Source organism: Podarcis melisellensis, assembly GCF_964234715.1.
Source record: "Podarcis melisellensis genome assembly, chromosome: 2".
NCBI lineage: Eukaryota > Metazoa > Chordata > Lepidosauria > Squamata > Lacertidae > Podarcis > Podarcis melisellensis.
The window spans coordinates 57,478,428-57,504,138 of NC_138529.1; the positions used below are offsets into that span (position 1 = coordinate 57,478,428).

Genomic DNA, 25,711 nt, shown 5'->3' on the forward strand with positions numbered 1-25,711 from the left:
AGTCTGGGTGGGGACTGGAGGGCAGGCTCCAGAGTAGAATTGGAATAAAAAGAAATGGTCTCACTCCCTCTTCTGCTTCCATCATTGGAGGAACACCAACTGGATAAAACACTGTGAAATGATTTCTACTGCTCTGAGTGAGCTTCCAAACCAGGCATTTTTTTTTTTAAAAAAAGCAGCAACTGAGCTGATAATATATCTTCTGGAATTAGAAGCAATACATGCGAGCCTCACAAATAATTTCCAGTAAGTGTCAGATAACAAGTTAAAGAAACAGAAACCAGGATGCAGCTTCACATCATATTTTTATTATTTATGACTCTGGTTACTAGGTGCCCGGGGTGGGGTGGGACAACAGAGCCTTGCTTGCGCCTTGCTTGAGAGTTTCTGTGATGTAACTGGCTGCCGCTGGAAACGGAGGGTGAATGCTGGACTAGATTAAGGGCATTTGGTTTGATCCTGCAGGTCAGTTATTTCATGCTTACCTGTTCCCTACAACCAGTTCAACAGCTCTGTTGTAGGTTTCCTAGTAGCATCCGGCTGGCCATTGACTGGGCAGGATGTTGGGCTAGTCAGGGGTGGGTAACCTGTGGCCCTCAGATGTTGTGGGACTCCAACTCCCATCAGCACCAGCCAGGGTGTCCAGTGGTAAGGTACTCCAAAAAGTGTGGAGGGTCACACATTCTCCATCTCATGATTACACAAACCCCTTTAGGTCCAGCAGCGATTTTTTTTTATGTTCTTAGCTCTTAAATTACATTCTGTGGTTGTTCTTGAAGTTTTCCAAAATGCCCAACATTCTACCACACTTTTTGCTAAATTTTGGGTGTGCAAAAACCAATTTGCCACCGGCTAGCTGCCTGGGTGGCTCTAGCAAAGCTTTCTGTATGTGTAATGGAGGTCAAGGAGGCAGCAAGGCAAACATGGAAGCCAGACCTGAAATGAAAATGTCTCACAGCCCAAAAGGAAGTGAATCCTCTTGGAACAAGGGCCATAGACTATTGAAAACTAATGCAGAATAACCCTGTGGGTGTTTTTGCACATTTACATAATAAGAGCTAAATCAATTAGTACTTGGTTAGTAATTATTTATATTGAAAGACAAGTGCATTGTTTGTTCATTCAAGTTCACATCGGACAGCTGTTGGTGCATATTTGTCAGAGGCTTGCAACCCATTAACTCAGAACACACCAACGAGAACATTTTAAACATTTTACTAAATCAATTCACACAAATCCCAAATTGCAATTATAATTAAGGGCAACAGGGTTCTTTTCTCCTCAGATCCATCATCGGGACAAGACGTAAACACAAATAAGATGTGTAGCATCTTTTCTTTTTCTTTTAAAAAAATGAGAAAGGAACGCCACTTGATAAAAGCACCACAACACAGTTACAAAATAGGGTCTGCCGGTTTCTTCCACGATTAACAGACTATGTACTGCTAACAACTTCTGCATCAATCTGTACTTCATTAAAATAAAACTATAAAATCTCCTAGATTACACTAAATTCAGACAATGCCTGGAATACAGTGCATCAACAGCAGTAATGCCAACTATCAGTGCCAACATAAAAACATTTTAGAAAGTCAAAAAAGCCCTACCTCTATTCCCCTAGATGAGCAAAATTAAAAAAAGGGCCGCTCTGTCTCACAATGAGGAATAAAGAATTGGAGGGGCAGGGGCAAGGAGGCAGGGACTCTTTGCTTTCACGACTTAGTTGGCATCTAACTTGGCCATTTCTTGCACATAAATCCCTATACTCTCACTGTCAAAGAGCACAAAATAGACGGTCTTGATTGAAGAGGACATTGTTGACACAAAATAGCTGGAAATGGCTTTCAGGATCAGCTGGGCAGCAGTCTGTTTTGGGAAACCATTCCTATTAGGAGAAAATAGGGAGAAAGAAAAAGATAACGTTGGCTCAATAAGCTTGCTGTCTCCCACACCATACTTTCCAAAGAACACTTATTTGCCCCATATATATTACCAAATTGTAACCAGGCTTCTATAGCAGGATGCCTAGATTGCAAGTTCCAGGGGAAAGTCTGATGGCTAAAAGACATAGGTCTAATGTCAAGATTCACTGAGTGCCAAACTAGATGAGATGCCATTCATACAATTAGCAAAGACAAAAAATGGGCGTTTTGAAGTGCAAGATTCCCCAACAGGGATCAGATCCCTAGTGTGGCAGATTGGTTTGTTTTTTAAATCATTGACATCCCTGGATTCCTCCCCATTGGTATGCTTAATATTTACATTGGTGTATTGACCAGGACCACAGTGGGAGGAGGGAAAGGGTTAAAGCCCACAGCGTGGTGCCAGGGTCCTATCATTTGCTTCTAATAAGCCACTCATGCAATCGCAAACTGCACAAATGGCATTGCATCTAGTGTGCCCCACAGAAACGTGCAGAAGTATATATCGTTTATGCAGATGCGATGTTAATTTTAACTCAAGCTTTGTTAGATTACCTCTGAAACATTTCAACCTGTATTTGTATATTCTAGGAGAAAAATGAATTCTTGGTCGTCCTAATAGGGATATCTCAATAAGGCAGGCTCATGTTACAGTTTTACAGAACTGCTTCTCACTCGTACGGAGATGTGTGTATGTGGTTATGGGCGAACAGCCATACCTGTGTCAATGTGTGATTGGGATAGGGTATTGCAGGGTTTTGGGGTGGTGGTTTGGGGGAGACAGACACTAAAATGGAAACCAGATATTATTTAATGCTGAAATTTTGCACTAAAAGGAGGTCTGATATTGAAATCTGAACTACCCATAGTAATTATTTGTTAGTTCTGGTATACAGAACTTTACAACTATTTTTTCCAGAGATCTCTTACACATTTGGTCTAGATAAGTTAGCTCTAGTATATTACAGCATCTGGCAGGCTAACTGCTATAAATGGTTTAATTCTCCCACTATCCTGTTGAAAAGGGAATATTGATCTATCTCATGCCCATGTAAACCCATTTTTCAGTCATAAACATGAATGGGGCTGTTTATGAAGGTTTAATGAGGAGTGTCTGCTTGACAGATGCCTGTCCCAGAACCCGTGTTGGCTCAGAGAGAAAATGCTAGCCTTAGAAACTGTTCCTGTTTTAAAATAGGTTTGTTACTTCCTAAAACTTGTAAACTGAAATAGAAAGATGGGCATGTCATGCTTTGAAGGAACACACTTGTCATTGAAAGGGACTTCTCTCATTTAAATATTAAACTTCTCTTCCATCACACACAATGTAGTTCTACTAAACACTGTCTCCTTTTCCTATTGTTTTATTTACAAAGTTGAGTCCTTCATGCTCCTTCGCACTTGATAGAATTTGAGCAAAACAGCTCTCTGAAGAAGCCAATGACAGGAAGGGCCGTAATTCAATGGGAAAGCATCTACTTTCTATGTAGAAGATCTGGTTCAACCCTTGGCATCTAGATAGGGTTTGGCATGTCATGACTGAAACCCTAAACAGCTGCATTGCTGAGCTAATGGGCTAATGGACTCAGCATAAGACAACAGCCTACGCTGAGATGAGCCAACCTTTGAAAAGTAGCCTATTCCCTTGAAAAAACGGTAGTGTTGGCACCACCCATCAAGCAAACAGTACGCCATTTTTCAGATTGCAGTACCTCTTCAAATGTGTTTTGCGTAATATTTGCCATCTACGCATTCTTTCAACATTGTCATTTTGGCTCCTACCTAAAGTGAAAAAGCTCTTTCAGCCTGCACTTCCAAGACTGACCAGCCAGTTTTGAAAGCAGGCAGGAACAGAGAGATACAGAGTGTTTGGAAAATGCTTTCACAGTTCTGGAACAGGTGAATGCAAAACTAGCTTTCTTCCGCTGCTGCTTACTGGGAGGGAGACTGGAGGGAAGGGAAAGTAGCACTCTCCTGAAAAACCAGCTTTCCCCAAGCTAGTTATTTTTGATTGCCACTTCTACTATCCCCAACCAGCACAGATAGTGGCCAGGGGTGACGAGAGAAGTATCCCAAAAGATCCAGAGGTCAGCATGTTGTGGAAAGTTGACATATCATTCACACATTACTTTTTAACGTAGCAAAACGTACCTGCCACCTGCCTTGAACTCTGGAAGAAGTCACCAGTAGGAGAGATGGTCCAACAAGTATTTTCCCTCATGGAATCTATCTGGACTCAGGATTCTCAAGCCACACTCCCTCACTAGTCACACCCACATCTCTCACAGTCCCTGCTTTGCACCCATCTTAAATGTTTTTGCCTGCTTGATTAAGAGGATGGCAGAACACAAAGGTGCATAAAGCCCAAAGCAAAACAAAACCACCCAAAATTTGATAGGGTTTTGTTTGATAGGCCAGCCTTACCTGCCACTTCCAATAGAAGGGAACGCAATTGACTTCAGCTTCTTCTCATCTGCCAGAGCCAAGCAGTTCTTCACTGTCTTCTCCAATAGCTCCTCGCATTTGTCTGCACCCCAGCTGGGGCTATTGCAATGGATCACAAACTTAGCAGGCAATCCATGGCCTGCACTGACGACAGCTGGTTGGAAAAGGAAAGTAAGTATGGCTTGCTTCAATCTTCTCAACGTTTTGAAAAATGCAAATGTGACTGAAGTATGTATATAGTTACTACTTTAATCCTTAAATTGCAGTGGACTGAATGGAACTACGTGAACGACAGTTCTCCATGGTCAACTCCCATCTGAGCACATTGGTTGTGAAACACATGACCTAATTACCTCCTCCCACTTTAAAATTGGGCACAACACAACATCCTCTGTAGGTTCAATTGCTGATACTCAGTCAGCCTCCCTCAATCTGGTGCCCTCCCAAGGTTTTGCCCCACAACTCCCATCAGCCCCATCCACTGTTGGATGGGACCAATGGGAGTTACTGTCCAAAACACCAAGCTGTTCTAGACAATGAGGGACCAACTCCCTTTTCTTCCGGAGGCCCAATTAGTGCCATTGCCTTCCGTTAAGCGTTTGGGTGTAATCCTTGACGCCTCCCTTTCCATGGAGGCACAGGTTACAACAACAGCCAAGGCGACATTTTTCCACCTTCGCCGCATCAAGCAGTTGGTTCCTTACCTTTCCCGCCCCAACCTGGCCACAGTGATCCATGCGACGGTCACCTCCAGGCTTGACTACTGTAATGCGCTCTACGCGGGGCTGCCCTTGAAGCTGTCCCAGAAACTCCAGCAGGTGCAGAATGCTGCAGCGAGGCTCCTCACAGGGTCTCTGCCATGGGAGCATATTCACCCAGTGCTTTTCCAGCTGCACTGGCTCCCGGTGGAGTACAGGGTCAGATTTAAGGTTTTGACCTTTAAAGCCCTTCATGGCCTAGGACCCTCGTACCTACGGGACCGCCTCTCCTGGTATGCCCGAGGGAGGACCTTAAGGTCCATATATAGCAACACCCTAGAGGTCCCAGGCCCTAAGGAAGTTAGATTAGCCTCAACCAGAGCCAGGGCCTTCTTAACACTGGCTCCGGCCTGGTTGGAATGCTCTGTCTCATGAGACCAGGGCCCTGCAGGATCTGATTTCTTTCCGCAGGGCCTGTAAGACAGAGTTGTTCCACCTGGCCTTTGGCTTAGAATCAGTTTGATTCTCACCCCCCCTCTTTCTTTTTCCTTTTTCCTCCTATAAAGAGACTGCATCCTAATGTTTTAATGTTGTATCTTAATCTTTTAAATTGTATTTTAATCAACTTGTTTTTATTATTGGTTGTTAGCCGCCCTGAGCCTGGTCTTGGCTGGGGAGGGCAGGGTATAAATAAAATATTATTATTATTATTATTATTATTATTATTATTATTATTATTATTATTATCTTTAAACCCTGATTCCCACGTGAGCATAGAATCCTGAATAAATGCACATACTACGGATAGGTTAAAACTATGTACACAGGTAACTCTTCCATAATGAATTTCTGCAAAGGCCAACTGGGAGTCTATGATACACACACATAGAGAGACATTTCACTCACACTCCCCCCCCACCCCGATTTCTCAGGGATTTAAACTGCACCTCCAGCTGTGTCCAATGGCCCGTTCTTTTTGCGAAGTTCGACCACGGCCTCCAGGAATTCTTTTCCGCCTTTCTTCTCCAAAGTGCTCCCTGCGCAAGGATAGAGTTGTGACTATTCCGCATCCAAGAGAGAGCATTCATCACTTCAGGCAATTACATGGCATAATTTCTCCGAGCAAAAAGATTTTGGGGACTGCAAAGTAAGATCTAAACCTTTGGGGACGAGTCCAGAATAACTGTTCTCTCCCTCTCTTTCTCTCTGTTTTTTTTTTTTTTTAAAGATCACCCTCCCACACATTTTCATTCTGTCTCAAAGTCTTTTCTGATGCAATTCTCAATGTCGGCCAGCAGGGCGGTGACATCCCTAGCGCCTTCATCTGCACCAGGCAACAGACAACGTTCCAGAGAACATGCTCATTCAGTGCCACTCAATCGATGCACCAACTTTTTCCCTTAGAGGTCGAGATCCCCTTTCTGTCACAGATTGCTTTAAAGACAAGTTTGCCATAAGAAGAACTTGAAACTCACCTCATCTTCATCCCTGACCCCAACAGATGGCCCCCGGGAGTGAAACAGTCTTGTGAGTGCAGCGGGCTGCTTTACTTGACAACTGCCCAGCTTGTTGAACCACCTTTAACCAAGAGGAAGAGCCTCAGTAATAAGGAGATTCTCTGGGGAACATATCCCTCTGCTGAATCGCTTAACTGCGGCTAAAGAAGCTTGACAAAAGCTGCTCTTGTGTAGGAAGGGAGCTGCACAATTTCAATTACAGCCTGAGGTTTGCACAAAGGCAGTCCACCACTAAATGGTTTAGATCTTATTTTGCAGCTTTTACTTTAACACAGAAGAAATATAAAGTAGCTCAAAAAAAATATATGTTTTTTTCCTAATTATAAGCACCCAAACCACAGTGCATTTTGCTTAAAGGTTGTACAAGTAGCAAGGCAAGGAAACAATGACATTGGGTTCTGGATTGAGAAAGATGCTTGGCAAATTGATTCCTGCAGCCTAATTGTAAACATATTTACTTGGGAAGTAAAATGCGTCTTTCAGTGGAACTTTCAAGTGCTCAGGGTCACAGGCTGTGGTATTAAGGCTGCAACCCTACACACACTTACTACTGAACTCTGCAAGCCTTACACCCAAGTAAACATGCATAGGATTGGGCTGTTAGTATTAAAAGCCACAATGCTGCCATACTTTGTGAAATGAATTAACTTTAGTCACACAGACAAGGGGACTGCAGTTTCTGATGGAAGTGCACATATTGTATGCTCAGTGAAATACGTTTGGATTTGGGATTGTGCCTCAGAAGAAGAGTTCTGCATACGCTACTGAAGATGTGTTATGTTTTGCTTGACAACACAGACTAATCTTAGCAGACTTCCAACAAGGTATTAATTCATTTTATTCTACTTTGTAAAGAATATGGAACGAGTTTCAGCTCAGAGGTTTATGGTATTCTCTTAAGAGATAATTAAAGGTAAAGGGACCCCTGACCATTAGGTCCAGCCGTGACCGACTCTGGGGTTGCGGCGCTCATCTCACTTTATTGGCCGAGGGAGCCGGCGTACAGCTTCCGGGTCATGTGGCCAGCATGACTGAACCACTTCTGGCGAACCAGAGCAGCGCATGGAAATGCTGTTTACCTTCCCACCAGAGCGGTACCTATTTACCTACTTGCACTTTGAGGTGCTTTTGAACTGCTAGGTTGGCAGGAGCAGGGACCGAGCAACAGGAACTCACCCTGTCGCGGGGATTCGAACCGCCAACCTTCTGATCGGCAAGTCCTAGGCTCTGTGGTTTAACCGACAGCGCCACCCGCGTCCCTTAATGTATTCATTGCTGTAATCATGAATGGTCCAAAGAACATTCTGAGGGCATTTTTAAACTTCAGGTGACTTCAGCTTGGTTAGTGCCTCGACAGCAGCAGGTGAAAGTCCAAGTAATTCTTTTAAATATGTTCACATGGGCAAGATGCAGACAACTTCTGCAGCTACTGAAGACAACACCTGTAGCTCACAACAAGCAAAGGGTGCCAGGTTCAATCCCTGGCACCTCCAAGTAGGACTGAGAAACATTTGTGTCTGAAACCCTGGACTCCACTGCCAGTCAGGGTAGATCATACTGAGCTAGATGGACCAATGGTTTAATATAGTATAAAGCAACCTCCTAGCACAATCTTAATGGAAATGTTTCTAGGAATTGTAACCAGAGAATTTGTCTAATATACAATTCCAAGGCAAGCAGAAAGGACAAACAACACCCCCTTAGCAAAGATGTTGGGATATATTCCTGTAGAAAGAATACTAAATTGGCCAGAAATGACTGCCCAGTAGACACTGATTCTGTGCAGCTCTTCCCCAAGTGCAAAGTGATTACTAGGAATATATATGTTCACTTCACCTTGAATTACTCTCAAATGGGCAACTAGACAATTCTAATAAAGTACAACCTTATTTTGAATGGTTTTGCCTTATAAGAAGGCTCTAATCTAAGTTTCATTAAATGGTTTTTGTCAAGTTTGGGTTTGATTATTGAATCTTGCATTTATTGAGCTCTATCTATGGATTGTTTAAACACTGGTTAATAGCATTCAGGAGAACAGATACTTGTTCCTCCATTAAATTGCTTATATCTTTGCCTGTGTGCATACGTATATCAATTATATGTATTAGCATTAGAGATGTAAAAGTCAAACGGCACTGCTACAGTGGTTAAAAGCAATGTTTTTTCAGGGGGTACTCAAGGATACATGGTACTAGAATGTCTTGGGGGTGTTTAAAATGTTTTTTTTTGGGGGGGGGGCTTAAAAAAAACTCACTTCAAGGTGAGTTTGAGCACTTGTTTTTCTGAAGGGGGGAGCACTGGTTGAAAGTATTATAATAAATAATTAGAAATTGGCTGCCTTTTAGTGATTTATTCAGATCTGCTAACCCTGATAAACGTTTTTGTTTATGGTGCTACTTTAAAATGGACAAGGAACATTTAGACTGGAGAGGCATGTCCTACCTGTACTGTACCACTGCTGGTTAGTTGCACTTAAGAAATGGGAATAGTGTATTAACTCTTTACACATCATTAGCTTCGCACCTTGCAGCTAAATGGTTCCTTGCTCATCACAGGCATAAATATATGTGTTACTTCCACAGAATAAAGTCATTATTTCATGCTGACAAAGCAGGCATTGGCAAAATGGTGACTACAGGCTATGCAGAAATTCAAGTCTGCAAAATTGTTGTGATATTCCCCCAAAATATAATGTGGTTAGAAGGCCTTTATGGATAAAAGTTAATCATTTGAAGCTAAGCATGTGTGCACTTCTGTTCTTCCTTCCAGCAGTCAAAGGGAATTAGAAGATCATGTGCTAATGAATGAAACAACCCAGGTTCCCCACCCACAACTAGAGACTTGACATGAAGGCATATCTTCATTATAGGTCGTCATATTTCAAAAAGCAAAATTCCTGACACCTGCAAAGTTGAGTTGGGGTTTTTTGTGTTTGTTTTTAGGAAACCACCAAAATTTGATGAACTTTTTCTCTTTTTTTTAGAAAGCCACCTAACCCCAAAATAGTGAGTTTCAGTTTTTTGGGCTGCTTCTGCTGCTTTTTCCATTGCATTGCCATACACCTGGGTTTTCCGTTACAAAATTCCCCCAGACGCCATTTTTACATGTGAAAACCAGGACATGTCAGGAATTTTCCTGATGTACGGCAAGCCTAGGTTAACACAAACTTGCAGTTCTTAGAAATGAGTGGCTTGGCTAGACCAACTTAGTTATTACTTCATTGGGATCCAAATGAGACTAACTATTCACATTTATTTCAGTGGGAATACGCATTACTAACTTAGCCGAGCTACAACCTATTATTTAGGATGCGTTTTTGCCTATGCTGTTCCATGTGCAATTTTGTGTAAACCACTTAGGACCACATTTCACGCGCTAACGTGGAGCGTGTGGGAAGAGCAATATCAGAAATAGGCCCCGGCAGGCTAATGAAAAATTGCAGGGTTTCTAAAGCAGCAACCTTGCCATTTAAGTGAGGATGGCTTCCTAAAAAAATATATAAAGATGTGCTTTTTGTACCTTCTGAAAAATCAGGCATCTACCTAATGAGACAAGAAACAGAAATCTTCTGAGTATTTTGTGGACCCCCTCTACATACCTCTCTTAAAAATCATGTGGGAAATGTAGTGAGTTAAATGGGCCTTCAATAGTGCTTTGAATTGACTACACCAGTGGAACTGTACACTCCCCCCCCCCAATAATTATGGGTAGTTGTGATGAATGTGTCTTAAAGATCTCCAATTCTGTTATTAAAAAGGTAAAGGGACCCCTGACCATTAGGTCCAGTCGTGGCCAACTCTGGGGTTGCGGCGCTCATCTCGCTTTATTGGCCAAGGGAGCCGGCGTACAGCTTCCGGGTCATGTGGCCAGCATGACTAAGCCGCTTCTGGCGAACCAGAGCAGCGCACGGAAACGCCGTTTACCTTCCCGCCAGAGTAGTACCTATTGATCTACTTGCACTTTGACATGCTTTCGAACTGCTAGGTTGGGAGGAGCAGGGACTGAGCAACGGGAGCTCACCCCGTCGCAGGGATTCGAACCACTGACCTTCTGATCGGCAAGTCCTAGGCTCTGTGGTTTAACCCACAGCACCACCCGCGTCCCTAATTCTGTTATTAGTAAGAGCCTATTTCCTCCCTCTTCCATAATATTAACCTCAATGTGCTTTGCACAGGAAAACAAAGCCAGTGAGGCAAAGTGATGGTCCAGGTCTTGTTTGGACAGGCATTTTGCATTTAACCAATTTGGCCCTGACTTTACTCGGTACAGGGCAGGACTGCTGGAAGTGAGAAAAGAATGCCGATCCGCAGGGGCAAGCTTGTTGCTGCTGATTGGTTCATGCATACACATACAAACTCTGCAGCACCGAACTCTCCATTACCTACTTCACCACCGGTGTAGAAGTCAGAGTTTGTCGGGTGAACGACAGCATCACTGTCGATCGTGGCAATGTCAGCCTGAACAACTTGCAACTACAACAGGTAAACAAATGTGCATCAACCATGTTGGTCAAAGACCCAAAACAGGATCTACATTTCCTTGTTATCCTACCTTTGGGCTTCAAAATGTGTGCCATTAACAATAACAACCAAACCCCAAAAATCTTTGTACAGGTGTATGCGAAGAAAAGGGGGGAATGTAAGGAGGAAGCAGAGAAGTATCAAATACATCAACTTTAGCAGCTGACCGACAGGACAAGGGCAAGGCAAGCGTTTCAGCATGTGTCAACAGCAGCTACAACCTTCTTGACCTTGCCGAAACCTGTGAAACTGGAATCTTACGGAATGTGGTAACAACATCCAATACCTGGATAATCCAGCCCAACAAAACAACTAGCTTCTCCAGTTTGATGATTATTTGCATTTTCCCGTACACAACTCCCTAGACATACTGGGGGTGAGCAGTGATCCAGTTGACTTATGCTGATCTCTTGAAAATGGGACTAAGGCTGCAATCCTATATACACTTACCTGGGCATAAGCCCCACTGAATTCAATGGGAATTACTTCCAAATAGACATGTATAGGATTGTGTTATGAAATTGCTTAACTTTGGTTAGATGGTGCCTGTTGTAAAACTTGTCTGAGATTAGAACAAGTGTGTGTGTGTGTTTTAATTTACAGCCTAAGACCACATTATTTGAAGTTATGATAAAGTTTATTCATTAATAGTTTATAAACAGTTGATCACTTTCACTTTGATAGTTTGTTTAAATTTCAAAGATAAGGAAAAAAACCCATGAAATATTTTAGGTGAAGACTGGTCTAAATAAAACTTTCTTGTGCCCTCTGTTTACTGATGAACATGCTAGCATTGAGAAAAATCATCAGGTTGTCAAAATCAAATTCACCGTTTCATTAAGAAACTATTAAAAACTTGTGGAATCATTAAAAACAGCAATCCCCTCCTCTGCACACAGCAAAATAAGGCAGGTGCCAACTCTGCAGTGTTTCTAGCGCCTCCTGGAGATATATTTATTCACACAGGCCTTTACTGGTCATTGACATCAACTTATTTTTAAATGTAGTCTGTGCTGTATTTATTGGCTTTTTTTTAAAGTATTAGTATTTATGTGTTGTTAACTGTCTGGGTTTCTTTTAAAAAACAACAAAGTGTTGTATACTGTATTTTTCGTCCCATAGGACGCTCCGTCCCATAGGACGCACATAGATTTTTTGGGGGGAAATAAAGGAAAAAATGTTTTCCTTTATTTCTCCCCCAAAACCAGGTCGGGGAACAGCGGGATGGCGGGAAGATTGAGCTACTCCACAAAATCACGTAGATTATTATTATTAAATGTACGTCCTTTGAATGACAAGACAACTTTCTTTTTGAGCAAAGCATTTTTTAAAAAATACAGGTAGTGTCAAAAATGTATGATTAAAATAATCTGTTTATAACTGAACAAGAAGCTGATTGAATTAAAAGCAGGGAAGGAAGCAGGGGAGCATATTAGGTCATTATCTCTCACTATCAGTTTCTATCCCTACCTACTTCAATGAAAAGAATAATCAGAATGGAGAAACTACTTATTTTGATGACGGATATTTAACCGTTTTAGCTCTCAAAGAATCCATATACGAAACATCCCCAAAAGAACCAACAGTCACATTCGATTATTATGGAACAATAAGTTAATGAGGTAATAGTCACATATAATAATCCACCCTTTTATGTATTTTGAGGCTTTCAAAATCTTGCATTTATTACATGAGAGTAGTGTGAGCATTCCATAATTTCCATGTGACTGTTAGTTATGGCAGCCCATTCCCCATTTACCTAGATCATCTTTAAGGTCAATGTCAGCATTGGTGGGATTGATAATGGCCTCCACTTCGAAGCCGGCTAAATTACTGATTTCACTGTGAATAAGGTTCAGCTGAAAAGAAAAGCATGAGGTGGGAAATAACGACAGGACAGTTGGGAAATCACAGAGAGGCTGTAGAAAAGTAAGACTTGCAACGCAGGTGGGGGTAGCATCACTGCAAACAAAGGTGCAGAAATAAATGGCAGGTTAACTGGTAAACAAACAAAATGGAATATGCTTCAAACTCAAGACTAGGACATGATTCTGTACACGGAAAGGAAGCACTTGTGTCAGGTCAGAGCTTTAACTTGCCAAGCTTTAATGCCTGATGGGCACGAGCTAGTAAGAGGCTAGGATATCCGGTCGCTACCACGTCTGCTGGCTTCCTACCAGGCAGTAGTGGATGTCTGGGCACTATAGTGCTTGCTTCAACTCTGATTGGTCATGTCACAACTGCCTACCGGGAGTTAGAGGGGTAAAGCAGCAGAGAGGTTGGTGTGGTGCAAACCCGCTGGCAGAACTGCTGGATTCTCTCTGCTGGCGTGTTTGCACCACCCTGGTTTCACCTCTCCCCCTCTACCCCCTCAATAAGTAGCAGCAACCAACCTGAGCAGTGGCATCCCACCCCACCACCTGCTACTGCAACTACAGGAAGTGACCAGCAATCATTTTACATGACATGTATCTGATCTGCTTACAGTGACCAACGGACATTTTGGTTCACTGTTGCATATGGTGGGTAGGGAAGAGAAGGGATGGTTTTGCATGTGTGTGTAATTTTGATAAGGATATACCTTAAAGGCTGCAGTGCTCTCTTATTTAGGAATCAAGCCCCAATGAACCCAGTGTGCTATGGGCACGGTAAACTTTCTATAAATGGGTAACCAAAATAAGACAGTGTCCCCTTTCTGTTTGGCAGGATGCTGCAGGAAACCAAGTATAAGAGCTTTCACACAAGTCAGTTTGGTAGGGAAGCCCCCACCAAGGAAAGTGAGGTGGGTGGCTGCTAGGGAGAGGGCCTTGTCAGTGGTGGCACCCCCAGTTATGGAATGTCCTCCCTACAAGAGTCTTTCCTGGTGCCTTCTTGATGGTATTTTCAGAATAGTCTTTCAGGTGAAGCCTTTAAAAAAAAACCTTCCTGGGATTAAATCTTCAAATGGGAATGTTTATGTGGCATAGGCTCCCAATTTTGTACTTTTAAAAATCCCTACATGATTTGTACCTTACATTCTTTGGAGCAGGGAACTCTTTTGGCTCCATGGGCCAGATCCATATCAGGAACTGCCTTGCGGGCCAAATTTGACATGAAGCCATTGTGAGTCACATGATTGACAGGTGGGGAGGGCCACCCACCTGCCAAAGTCCCCTCTTGTATTACTACTTATTCCAAATTTTTTTTTTTTTTTTGTCAATGCGAAGGGAGAAAAATAAAATAGCCGTTTTTCAAATGCAAACAAAATACAAAGTGCCAAAAAGCATTGACATGCTGTGGGGAGCGGCCCAGCCTTCAAAGTGGAAGTAAGGAATCAACTGAAATGAAGGGAGCGGTGCAGATGGAGAATCAGAGATGTGTGCGCAAAAATTATTCCTGCAGTTTTCGAATGTAAGATATGTATTTATTCTGAATTGGAATGAATTATGCCGAGGCCTGTTTTTAAACAGAATCTATGGGAATTACTTCATGCACTTATAATAATTTCTATGTTTTCTCATACTCTACTGTTTGAGTCTTGCATTGGCACAACTGGTGTTGGCAGAGAGAAGGCAAAAATCCCAAGGGACTCAATTTCTTAATATATTCATAAACCAGCCTGTTGTAACCAGAATTAGAACTAAATGCAGTTTTTAATGTGTGGCGGATGAAACTTGACAAAGTACTAAAATAATATTTTCTTCAGTAGAACAAAAAAAACACACATGTAATAGACATACAAAATATCAACAAATACAAAATGTTAGCATTTCTCAGTGCAAATCCCTAAACCTTCTCCATTTCCAAATGAAAAATATGACTTTGGAGGTTAGATGCACATATAAACATGCCTTCCAAGCTACTTTCTTCACTGGGAAAAGGGACTATTATTCAATATGAAATAATAATTAGCTAGAAGAAAGTGCACCCCTGGTAAGACAGCAAAAGGAACATATCATTTTGTGATTTATGTAACTGAACATGTAACACCCCACTTTAAAACATTTTCTCACTGTAACACAGACATACAATCAAGTTTCTGAAGGGTGTTTCTGAAACCTTTCCTGAGTGTTTTGGTTTATGCAATAAGAACGGATCTACATGATATAAAGGTAAAGGTACCCCTGCCCGTACGGGCCAGTCTTGCCAGACTCTGGGGTTGTGCGCCCATCTCACTCAAGAGGCCAGGGGCCAGCGCTGTCCGAAGACACTTCCGGGTCACGTGGCCAGCATGACATCGCTGCTCTGGCGAGCCAGAGCTGCACACGGAAACGCCGTTTACCTTCCCGCTGGTAAGTGGTCCCTATTTATCTACTTGCACCCGAGGTGCTTTCGAACTGCTAGGTTGGCAGGCGCTGGGACCGAGCAACGGGAGCGCACCCCGCCGCGGGGATTCGAACCGCCGACCTTTCGATCGGCAAGCCCTAGGCGCTGAGGCTTTTACCCACAGCGCCACCCGCGTCCCTGATCTACATGATATTACAAGGCAAATGCAGAATTGGAAACTCTGCAATTGCCTTGTAATATAATAAGATCTACATGATATTACAAGGCAATTGCAGAGTTTCCAATTCTGCATTTGCCTCTTAAGTTTTAACGCAGGAGGGATAGGCCTTTGTGGAGGAGGCTGGGAAGGGGAGCTGCTTAACCCTTCTCCCACCACTGATTTTTCCTTCCAATCACTATCCAGTTTCCCACCCTCCTCTGGATGGGCATTTCCAGTATTAGGAGTTAGCTCGAATGTGTGTAGAATACTTTGGAGGATGCTTGCAGGAGACGCAGCAGATGGGAAAAGGGTTAAGCGATCTCACTGCAAATGCCTCCAACCCTGCAAAAATCTCTAAATTATCATTAACTGGCAACAATGCTTGGAAAACACATATTGCATGCCAGCTAAATTGTAAGGCATGTTGGAATGAAAGACCGCAAACGTATTTACTGAATTAATTAGTGCAATGCCACCTGGCATTTTTCTCCAAAATTTAATTTACTGGGGCCGTATCAACAGGGCCTAACAGACATAGATGACTGTATAGCAAAGCCATTTCATTTTCAGCACAAGTTCACTAAAACAAGTACGCTGTCATGTGCAGATGCTTTTTAAATCACAGAACATGCTGTTGCCTTCAACTAGGAGGCTATGTGTGCTCCTCTGGTGACCACCTGCATCCAGGGATGTCAGCATCAGTCATTATCACAATTAACCTTTTTGGCTAGGCACATAGCTTTGTTTATTTATTCCTCCCTCTCCTTCGCTAGTCAGTCTTTTCACATCTATCCAAAACTCCACCACCAGAATTCTTTAATTTGCTGATTCCATGATGCCCCTTTTAAAGCTCTCTATAGCATCTGTCCCCAATATATTTCTCCTTTTCTTACCCATTACACCTTTCCCCCCATCCTCAGCTCCTTCCCCTCTACTACTACCAACCACTCAGAGGTTTCTTGCTGGGCACCATGGAGGCGATTCAATGTAGTGCTAAGATGAATAGATTTCCATCTTGCCTGATAGCTCTCCCTTCCCTTCCCCTCACACACTCTTCTGGGGGTTTTAGTGATCCTCCAGAGCAGATTTTGGGAAGGAGCAGGGAAGCCTTCTTGCACGAGTGGGAATATTTATGACTCCACCCATTTCCCCTTCCTGCCTCCCTAGCATGTCTCCCTGAAATTTTATGTGTTGCCACTTCTTCCTCCCCTTTCAGATTGCTACTGAAACCCCATATTTTCTGTGAGGCCTTTGGCTTAACCCCTGAATCCCCATTCACACCTATAACTACATTTTTAATTACATGCAGCTGCATTTGCCCATGGTCATCCATTGATACCTTCATTTCTCCTTCTCCTTCTCCTGTTTGTTTATATTTAGACAGCAATCTTTTTTGGACTTTCCCTCCCTTTTCTTTCCCTCACCCCCCAACACTTTGTGCTATGTGTACTGAAGAAACAATGAGTGCAATCTATAAAAGATTCCATTGTTTCCAAGAGGATAGTTTGCCAGATGTGTTAATCACGGCAGGTGGGGGAGAATGGGGAACTTGGGTGTGTGCCAAGCCATTGAAGAAGCAAGGAAGTTGCGTTGCACCCAACTAACTTCTACACAGAGTAAACCCAATTAAATTGATAAGCCTAAGTGTGCCAGCTTACTAGCTTCCGTGGATCTGCTCTGAGCAGGACAAGCACTGGATGCAATCCTGTATATCTATTTAGCTATGTACTATTAAAAACTGTGAACATATTGCACAAACCTACCTTCTGCCCAAGGAATAGACTTTTTGTGGAAAGGACGGTGAAGCCATCTGTCGGGGTGCCTTCTGTTGTGCTGTCAGCACTCGCTGATTTGCTGACTTCTCCCTGTTTCTTCTCAGTCAAAATCAACCAAGAAATCAGTTAGTAAAATCCACAATTAAACAGACCAACGCAGCACAATTAATCATATGCTCATGAACTGCATGCATACTACTCTATTGCAGCTACTCCACAGAGGGAACAAGTTTGCAAAGCCCCCACTGCTAGACTAGACACATGCTAGATGTATTCACGAATTTTAGATACAAATAAAACTTCTCACTGTGTTGGTAATCCATATGCTTTACTATACGGAATGTGTTTTACCATCCATCTAGCAGTGTGAGTGGGAATCTGTCTCCGTCATATATCAGCTGAGTGACTCTCGTATAGCTAAAAGAATACTCGTGATTGGATTCCTCTAAAGGTGTGATGTCAAAGGCAAATCCATGTCGTGTTTCTTCCCCAAAGGTATAAGCAACAAAAGGTATTTTTATTTGCATAAATTTCCTTTGCATGAAGAAGGGACCAGTTTCAGTCCCAGGCCGGGCTGGGAAAAGATTCCTATCTGAAACAGTGGTGAGCCACTGCCAGGGAAGCTAGATGGCCCAAGAAGGCAACTTCTTATGTTTCCATGTAAAGCTGTTGAAGAACTCTGCTTTTGTAATCATGGTATAAAGCAGGAGCGGATAACCTTTTGTGCCCATTGGGCCAGATCTTTATATCCTGCTGCCCTGTAGGTCAACTCTGGCAGGCCGGTGGGACTACCCACCTCTCAGTCACCTGATGTCATCATGATGTCGGCTGACTGGCAAGTGGATTGTCCTGCTCACCAGTCAACATTGGCTGGTAGGGTTGCAGGGGAGGAGGGAGAGAGCAACCAAGTAGGTTGAACTCCCTGTGCATCAGCTGACGTGTGTGAAGATCAATGCTGCTTTCTGCAGGGTTTGGGTGCACCAGCAAGTTCTCTGTGGGAAACTTGCTTGCATATCTGAACCAAGCAGGGCTGACCTCCTCACCCATCAGCTAAGACAAAGGGAGTTCAAGCCAGACTTCTGCAGCGATCGGCCGCATGAGAAACCAATCCAGCCACATCTCTACCTGCCCTGGCCCTGATATTGCATAAGACGTCAGGTGTGGGGCAGGTAGGCATGGCTTGGGGGAAACAGCTTGGCAAATGCGGCCTGCAGCCAGAGGTTCCCCATCCCAGTTAGAAAGGGTACATTAGGAAGCTAAATGTTCTAGACTCTATTATGTGCTCACCTTCACCTCCAAGAATGACCAAGCGGTATATGGCCCACTGCTCTCTATAGCATGTTGTCCGTAACATTTATAAGGCGGAAGTGGCTTGCCAGGAGGGGAGATAGCGCTACTCTATCAGGTGGGTTGTTGCTGCTTACCAGGAAAGAGAGAGGGAGAGAAGAGGTGCAGGGGAGGTCAGCATGGGGCAAATAGGTCAGTAGGCACACTGGGTTGGCTCCACCAACGCATTTGCACAATGCCAACCTCTCCACCGCCTCTCCCTCCCACCCAGCAACCAACAGGGACCCTCCTGCCAGGAAGCTAGCACAGCAACTCCACCTCACCTGACAGGCTGCTTCTGCGACTAGCTAGGGTCGGATCAAGTGTCATCCAAACAGCTAGAAATAATCCCCATGTTATACACAAGCACTAACTTTGTCTCATGAAGCACAATGAGGTTTGCTTCCAGGTAAACAAACTGGGCTGTAGAAGAAATGGAAGCATACCTTCGACTTTCTTGCTCCTTTCTTGCCACCCGTTTTCTTTGTTGTGGTTTTCTTCTGTGATGGAGATTTTGCCTTTTTCGCCGGCGGCGGAGTGATGATCGCTTCCAGTTTTCCTTTCGAACCCCGTTTCTTCGCCAACAATTCTGGGTGAATATTTGGTAATACACCGCCACTGGCTATGGTGACGCCTTTCAACAGCTTAAATGGAAACGGAACAAACAGGCAATGCTGAATGGCTTTGAAACTGGGAGAAACCAGGCACCTGGCCACCAAAGGCAAGGGAAACGCACAGATGAAAAGCTCAAGAGCAGGGAGATTATGTGACAATTTCAACCTGAAGAGTTGCTGATACATTTCCCATTAATGTCATAAAGCCGGGCCAACCGCAAACTACGCCTTATATTCTGAATTATGACTTTGGGTGAAGAAGAGAAAGGAAAGACTCAAAAGGGAAATCTTTTTACCTGATTTAATTCTTCGTCGTTTGCTACAGCCAACAGGATATGTCTAGGTGTGACACGACCCTTCTTGTTGTCCCGTGCGGCATTTCCAGCCAATTCAAGAATTTCCGCTGTCAAGGAAGAGAAGACTTTCTCAATTCAAAACAAAAGAAAAACACCTGGCCTTTGTTTGGTAAATAAGGGAACGAAGTAGCATATAGTTGATTTTCTAGCAGTTGACAAAAGGTATGCAGCCACCTGACTCACCAAGTACCTCGTGGTCGCAAACCACAGTATTATTTGCCTGATAGTAGATTGTAATCATAGATACGCAACCCTGGCTCCATTATTAATCCTCCAGATTTATAAAAAAGACCATAGGAATTTATGTACAAAACTAAACCTGTCTCACAACAGGATCAAGACAGCATTTCTTCTTTGCCTTTGCAAGATTTCAGAGGGTTATTTTGGGTTTTGTCATCATTTTGGGGTCAAAATTTCATGGTCAGGCATGCATTAGAAATTTCCCAGTAGGAATCAATTAAAATTGTCAACTCATTATGTGAACGCTCACCTAACAAACATGCATGTGGAATCTGCCAGCCTATATGACAGCCTATTTATTCTGATGACAAACTAAAATATAACAAACCAATATAAGAGAAATTATTTATTGGGAACTAAGGAAAGACCTAATACATAACTGTATTTATCTGTGTGTGTTGTATTTTTTTTTTAATCCATCTTTTGGTCCAGATAATTTTTGCACAATGTTCAAACCAGAAGTACTATTGTTTTTTAACCTAACTGAAATACAGAAACAACTATGGATATTTTCATGTTTTAATACATATTCTGTACATCTTGGGTAGTCCGTTTTGCCTATTAGGAGTCTTCCATGCATTCATACATAAAAAATATCAAGTGGCATGAGTGTTATTTAATCATTTATTCTTTAACAGATAAAAACAGATTACATGTGTAACATGCACCCGCTTTGGAGAATATGTAGGGAGGGCAATAATGTCTAGTAAAAAAAAAGAAAACCATTAAACTATAGTTTGCATGATATAAAGGATTAGCTTCAGTACATATACTAGGTAAGCGGCCCTTTATAATATTCCTGTGATAAGCCTCTTATGACACTTACTGGAAAACCTTTGACTACAGCAACAGATGTATTTTTATCAATGATATTAAGAATTGTTCAGTGTAATATTTCTTAAAGATGTGGTACTAAGAGAGTATTTTGTTTCTCTAGGTTGATGACTTAACACGATTCCACATATGTGTGGCTAATTTTTTTTTATGACAGACCAACTTTTAATTTAAAAACCTGGAAAGTTAATTCAAAATTGAATGTCATTTCTGTGAGGCGCTATTAATGCTCACAGCATCCCTGCGTGTTGAATATTCAGGGTCAAGTCACTTGTCATAATTCCAGACAAGGCAGCGAAATTGTTTTGCTATTATCACCTCCAGCCTGGAATTGTAACACATGAATCAGCCCTAAGGCCATGTATTATAGGAGCTAAACACCTGCAGTGGTACAGATGCTGAAATACTCCAAGGAACCCACTTCTGCTCCTTTTCTCACCTGCGTCCAATAGGACTCTGCTACCGTAAGCCAAGTGGTCTCCAAGGTCAAGGAGGAACGAAAATACAATCCTTTATGTTTGATAGCATATTAACAGCAGGGCAGATCTTAGGGCTTGGGAGTACTTGGGAATACCCTGGTAGGTCAGCATGTGCTGAGGAGGTCCTGTGTACTGGTTTGTGAATTGATGCACGCCCATCATTCACTGGCTGTAGCTTCAAGTGACAACTTGCCTATGCAAATGGTGAGCAGCAAGTCAATCTCTCAGTTCATTGGCTTGCGCCAACTCAAACACAATATTTTTCAAGAGAGGCAGTTCAAACATTTAACCGTGAGTCATCAAGCACCCTCTTGGGGAGGGAAGGAATAATAATTATTCAACGTTGCTGTAAGGATTTCAGTGGGGGAGATCTTGGACCAGTCACTGTCTCTCAGCCTAAGTACAGTACAGTAGTACCTCAGTACAGTAGTACCTCAGGTTACATACGCTTCAGGTTACATACGCTTCAGGTTAAAGACTCCGCTAACCCAGAAAAGGTTAAGAACTTTGCTTCAGGGTGAGAACAGAAATTGTGCTCCGGTGGCGCGGCAGCAGCAGGAGGCCCCATTAGCTAAAGTGGTGCTTCAGGTTAAGAACAGTTTCAGGTTAAGTACGGACCTCCGGAACGAATTAAGTACTTAACCTGAGGTACCACTATACCTTACAGAATTGCTGCAAGGAGAAAATGGAGGGAGGATGGACCATGTACACCCCAAGAGCAGGTGCTGAGGGTCTGGGTTTTTAATGGGACAACAGCAAATGGGTGGAGTTTCAATATCTAATACCCCAGTCATGGAGCTGTTAACCCCAGAGGAAAAGCTCTCATGGCGCCAATCGTCTAGCAACATTACAGTACATTTCTTCCTTGGAAGGAGGCTTCTCTCCAAGTTCATCTTGAGTACAGCAAGGTCACTGGAGGGGTAAATACCTTAATCCTGAGCATCCAATCCTATTCCTCTCATATACAGAAAAGATGAAGCTAAACTCAGTAGTTCTCACTCAGGATTCATCATGCCCCCCTCCTCTGGAGGACAGAGCTATAATATAATAAACTATGTGTACAGTTCAGAGATGGAATATCCAGGCATGGAATATTGGTTAATATGGCATCCTTTGCCAGCAAGCCAAATCCACAGTGTGCAGCAAGAAGTACTGATGAGACAGAGTGAGGCCCTGAGGGAACTAAGAGGCTGCAGAAAAGAAATGGAAAAGCAACTCCACCAGCTTGGGAAGGCAGATTGATCTTATCCTGACAACATACATTTGGGACAGCTAAAATGATGAGGACCTCATTTTCCCTCTGCTTCAAGCAGGCCCCACAATATATATAGAGTATATTTTATTATTAGCAATTCCTCTCACAGACTACTCATTGAAATCAATGACCCCAAATTAGTCAAGTACAGTCGTTCCTTGGAAGTTGAATGCCTTGCAGGTTGAATGTTTTGGCTCCCAAAGGCACAATTGGACATGATTGTTTCTGGTTTGGGAACGTTCTTTCGAACCCAAACGTCTGTCATGACCTCTGGGGCTTCCGTTGGCTGCAGGTGCTTCCTGTAGCCAACTGGAAGCTGTGCCTTGGTTTCTGAAACATTTTGGAAGTCAAATGGACTTCTGGAATGGATTCCGTTTGACTTCCAAGGTATGTAAAGGTAAAAGGTAAAGTTACCCCTGCCCGTACGGGCCAGTCTTGACAGACTCTGGGGTTGTGCGCCCATCTCACTTAAGAGGCCAGGGGCCAGCGCTGTCCGGAGACACTTCCGGGTCACATGGCCAGTGTGACATCGCTGCTCTGGCGAGCCAGAGCCGCACACGGAAACGCCGTTTACCTTCCCGCTGGTAAGCGGTCCCTATTTATCTACTTGCACCCGGAGGTGCTTTCGAACTGCTAGGTTGGCAGGCGCTGGGACCGAGCAGCGGGAGCGCACCCCGCCGCAGGGATTCGAACCGCGACCTTTCGATCGGCAAGTCCTAGGCGCTGAGGCTTTAACCCACAGCGCCACCTGCGTCCTTCCAAGGTATGACTGTATGTCAATTTCTGCGGATCTCCTCCAAGTGGGGACAAATACAACCCTCTGTATTTATTATGCACTAGTAACAAATTTGCCTTTTTTACTCTTGACATCTGATACAACTACAGTGGTACCTTGGGTTACATACATTTCAGGTTATAGACTCCGCTAACCCAGAAATAGTACCTCTGGTTAAGAACTTTGCTTCAGGATGAGAACAGAAAGTGGGCTCTGGCGGTAGCAGTGGCAGGAGGCTCCATTAGCTAAAGTGGTGCTTCAGGTTAAGAACAGTTTCAGGTTAAGAACGGACCTCCGGAACAAATTAAGTACTTAACCCGAGGTACCACTGTATACAGAGAAGTTATATTGTAACCAGAGAGTCTGTGTTAAGTGTTGCTCTTCAATATCTAAAAGGAACATTTTATTTGTCCTTTATCTGTCTCTTTCAGGGGACACCTGTTTTTGAAAAGCATGAAGTTTTTCTCCATGTGCAGGAAGCAATTTTGAAAGCACTGTTTCCTAATGGCCCTTCAGGGAAGTCTACACACCCCACTTGCTTTTCAGACTCGGGAAGAAAGTGTGGTTTAAGAGGAAGGGTAGAAGCTTGTGAAGAACAGAAAGAAGTAAAATGAGGAGCACAGAGGGAGAAGCATTATGTTCTGCGCACTCAGGCTGCTCTTCTGCATTTATCTTGGAGCAACACTCCTTGAGCTCAATGGGGCTTACGTCTCAGTAGGTGTGCACAGGATTGTGTGGTCACGCACACGCTCCATTTTAAGGGTCCTTGAGTAGCACTTTCACAGCTAGCTCGAGGAGTTCCGCCTGGCGTTCTGATTTTAAAAAGTCTTGCCCAATAAATGCTCTTTTTCTGTAATTAAACAAAAGTTGAACTGCAGCATTCACAGCAGAATTTTTAATGTGCACAAAGGATTTCCAGTGAGATCCCTCATCCACAACAATAAACAAGCAAACAAACAAACCTTTTTTGGGGGGGAGGGGGGAAGCAAATAAACACAATGTAGCAGGGCCTCTTTACGGATGCTTTAAAACAGAAGAGCCAATGTGGTTCCCCCTCTAGATGCTGTTAAACCTCCCCTGTCTCTATTCATTGGCCATGAAGACTGAAGCTGCTGAAAATTGGCCTCTCCTGCTTTAAACCATTTTTACCTAGCATAGATATGAACATAACTGATCAGCTTCACAGAAAACACTTAAAACTATTAAGCGTCCAATGTGAAAATTCTTGAGGAACTATTAAAGGTAAAGGGAGCCCTGACCATTAGGTCCAGTCATGACCGACTCTGGGGTTGCGGCACTCATCTCGCTTTATTGGCCGAGGGAGCTGGCGTTTGTCCGCAGACAGTTTCCGGGTCATGTGGCCAGCATGACTAAGCCGCTACCGGTGAACCAGAGCAGCACACGGAAACGCCGTTTACCTTCCCGCCGGAGCGGTACCTATTTATCTACTTCACTTTGACGTGCTTTCAAACTGCTGGGTTGGCAGGAGCAGGGACCGAACAACGGGATCTCACCCCGTCGCAGGGATTCGAACTGCTGACCTTCTGATCGGCAAGTCCTAGGCTCTGTGGTTTAACCCACAGCGCCACCCATGACCCTTGAGGAACTATTACGCAGGTTTTAATATCATCAAAACTGATTTGGAGCAAATGTCATATCCCTCTCATGCACACACATAGAAATCATTTCAAGTCCAATCTGTTGTGTGTAAAAAGAAGACGTAAGATTCCAAATTTGCTTGATAGCTTCCCCATGCCCAGCATTTTGGACAAGGGAAAAAGTCCATGTACTTGTCAGGTGTTCAAGACCTGGATTTTTGCTATGCAAATGTGAATATACCTGACAGCTCTGAACTCTAACTGCGTCCAAATGCTGATTAGCTTAATTTTATTTCCTCTTTTGGGGTAAAGATTTCATGTCTTGAGGAAAACCATTTCTCCTATTTCAAAACCTTTTGCCTTTCTCCACTTCAGTGAAATGAAGTCATAACGCTCAGAATTTAGTTGCTAACAGCTAACAGATGATATGTTGAGCAACAGCCAGCATTTTCAACAACAAAAAAACTTTCAACATGAGAAAAGGGGTTTCTGAAAAATGTGTGAAACTGAAACCTTGATCCAAAAGAAATCTGAGAAGCATCTCTGGAAACCAAAGGAGGGACATTGGTATAATCCCATTTAGAAATCCCAGGCAATGCCATTCTGACTCCAGAAGAAGGATTTCATCTATTTTATTTTATTTTGAAAAACAATCACACATTGTTCCATCAATGATTTACTGAATCCAGAACATTCTATTATTCTGAAAAATCTTAACCCAATCAGACTCAATCAACTATAATAGTTAAGACTTCCCTACGTTCATTTTCTTGTACATTCCTTACAATCTTCCTTAATATCCTTGAAAGAGGACCACTTAACATTTCTTTTCCCTATGCACACTCCTCATAAAAACAAATAAATACCAGCCTTGGTCTTACAATTACAGATA

The 25,711-nt window shown here is 43.1% G+C and overlaps 1 protein-coding gene and 1 long non-coding RNA gene across 4 annotated transcripts in view; one reads left to right on the top strand and one right to left on the bottom strand.

The window, feature by feature from the left end:
• Window positions 1-1,199: 1,199 nt before the first annotated feature.
• MACROH2A1 (macroH2A.1 histone) overlaps window positions 1,200-25,711 on the bottom strand; it is a 45,640-nt gene continuing 21,128 nt past the window's right edge. For 2 of the 3 annotated variants that reach the window (XM_081894141.1, XM_081894142.1), the window contains exons 3-9: window positions 19,579-19,685; window positions 19,115-19,312; window positions 17,331-17,438; window positions 12,862-12,961; window positions 6,013-6,102; window positions 4,347-4,521; window positions 1,200-1,885 (exon numbers count right to left, since the gene is read on the bottom strand). In XM_081894141.1, coding sequence (XP_081750267.1) covers window positions 1,720-1,885; window positions 4,347-4,521; window positions 6,013-6,102; window positions 12,862-12,961; window positions 17,331-17,438; window positions 19,115-19,312; window positions 19,579-19,685 — 944 coding nt within the window. In that variant the 3' untranslated portion in view covers window positions 1,200-1,719. Of the gene's footprint in view, window positions 1,886-4,346; window positions 4,522-6,012; window positions 6,103-10,963; window positions 11,055-12,861; window positions 12,962-17,330; window positions 17,439-19,114; window positions 19,313-19,578; window positions 19,686-25,711 lie in introns of all 3 variants that reach the window. The other variant, XM_081894143.1, reaches the window with a different exon arrangement.
• On the top strand, window positions 17,445-24,098 carry LOC309360224. The gene is made up of 2 exons (XR_014163954.1): window positions 17,445-18,511; window positions 23,653-24,098. It is a non-coding gene; the product is annotated as an uncharacterized lncRNA (long non-coding RNA).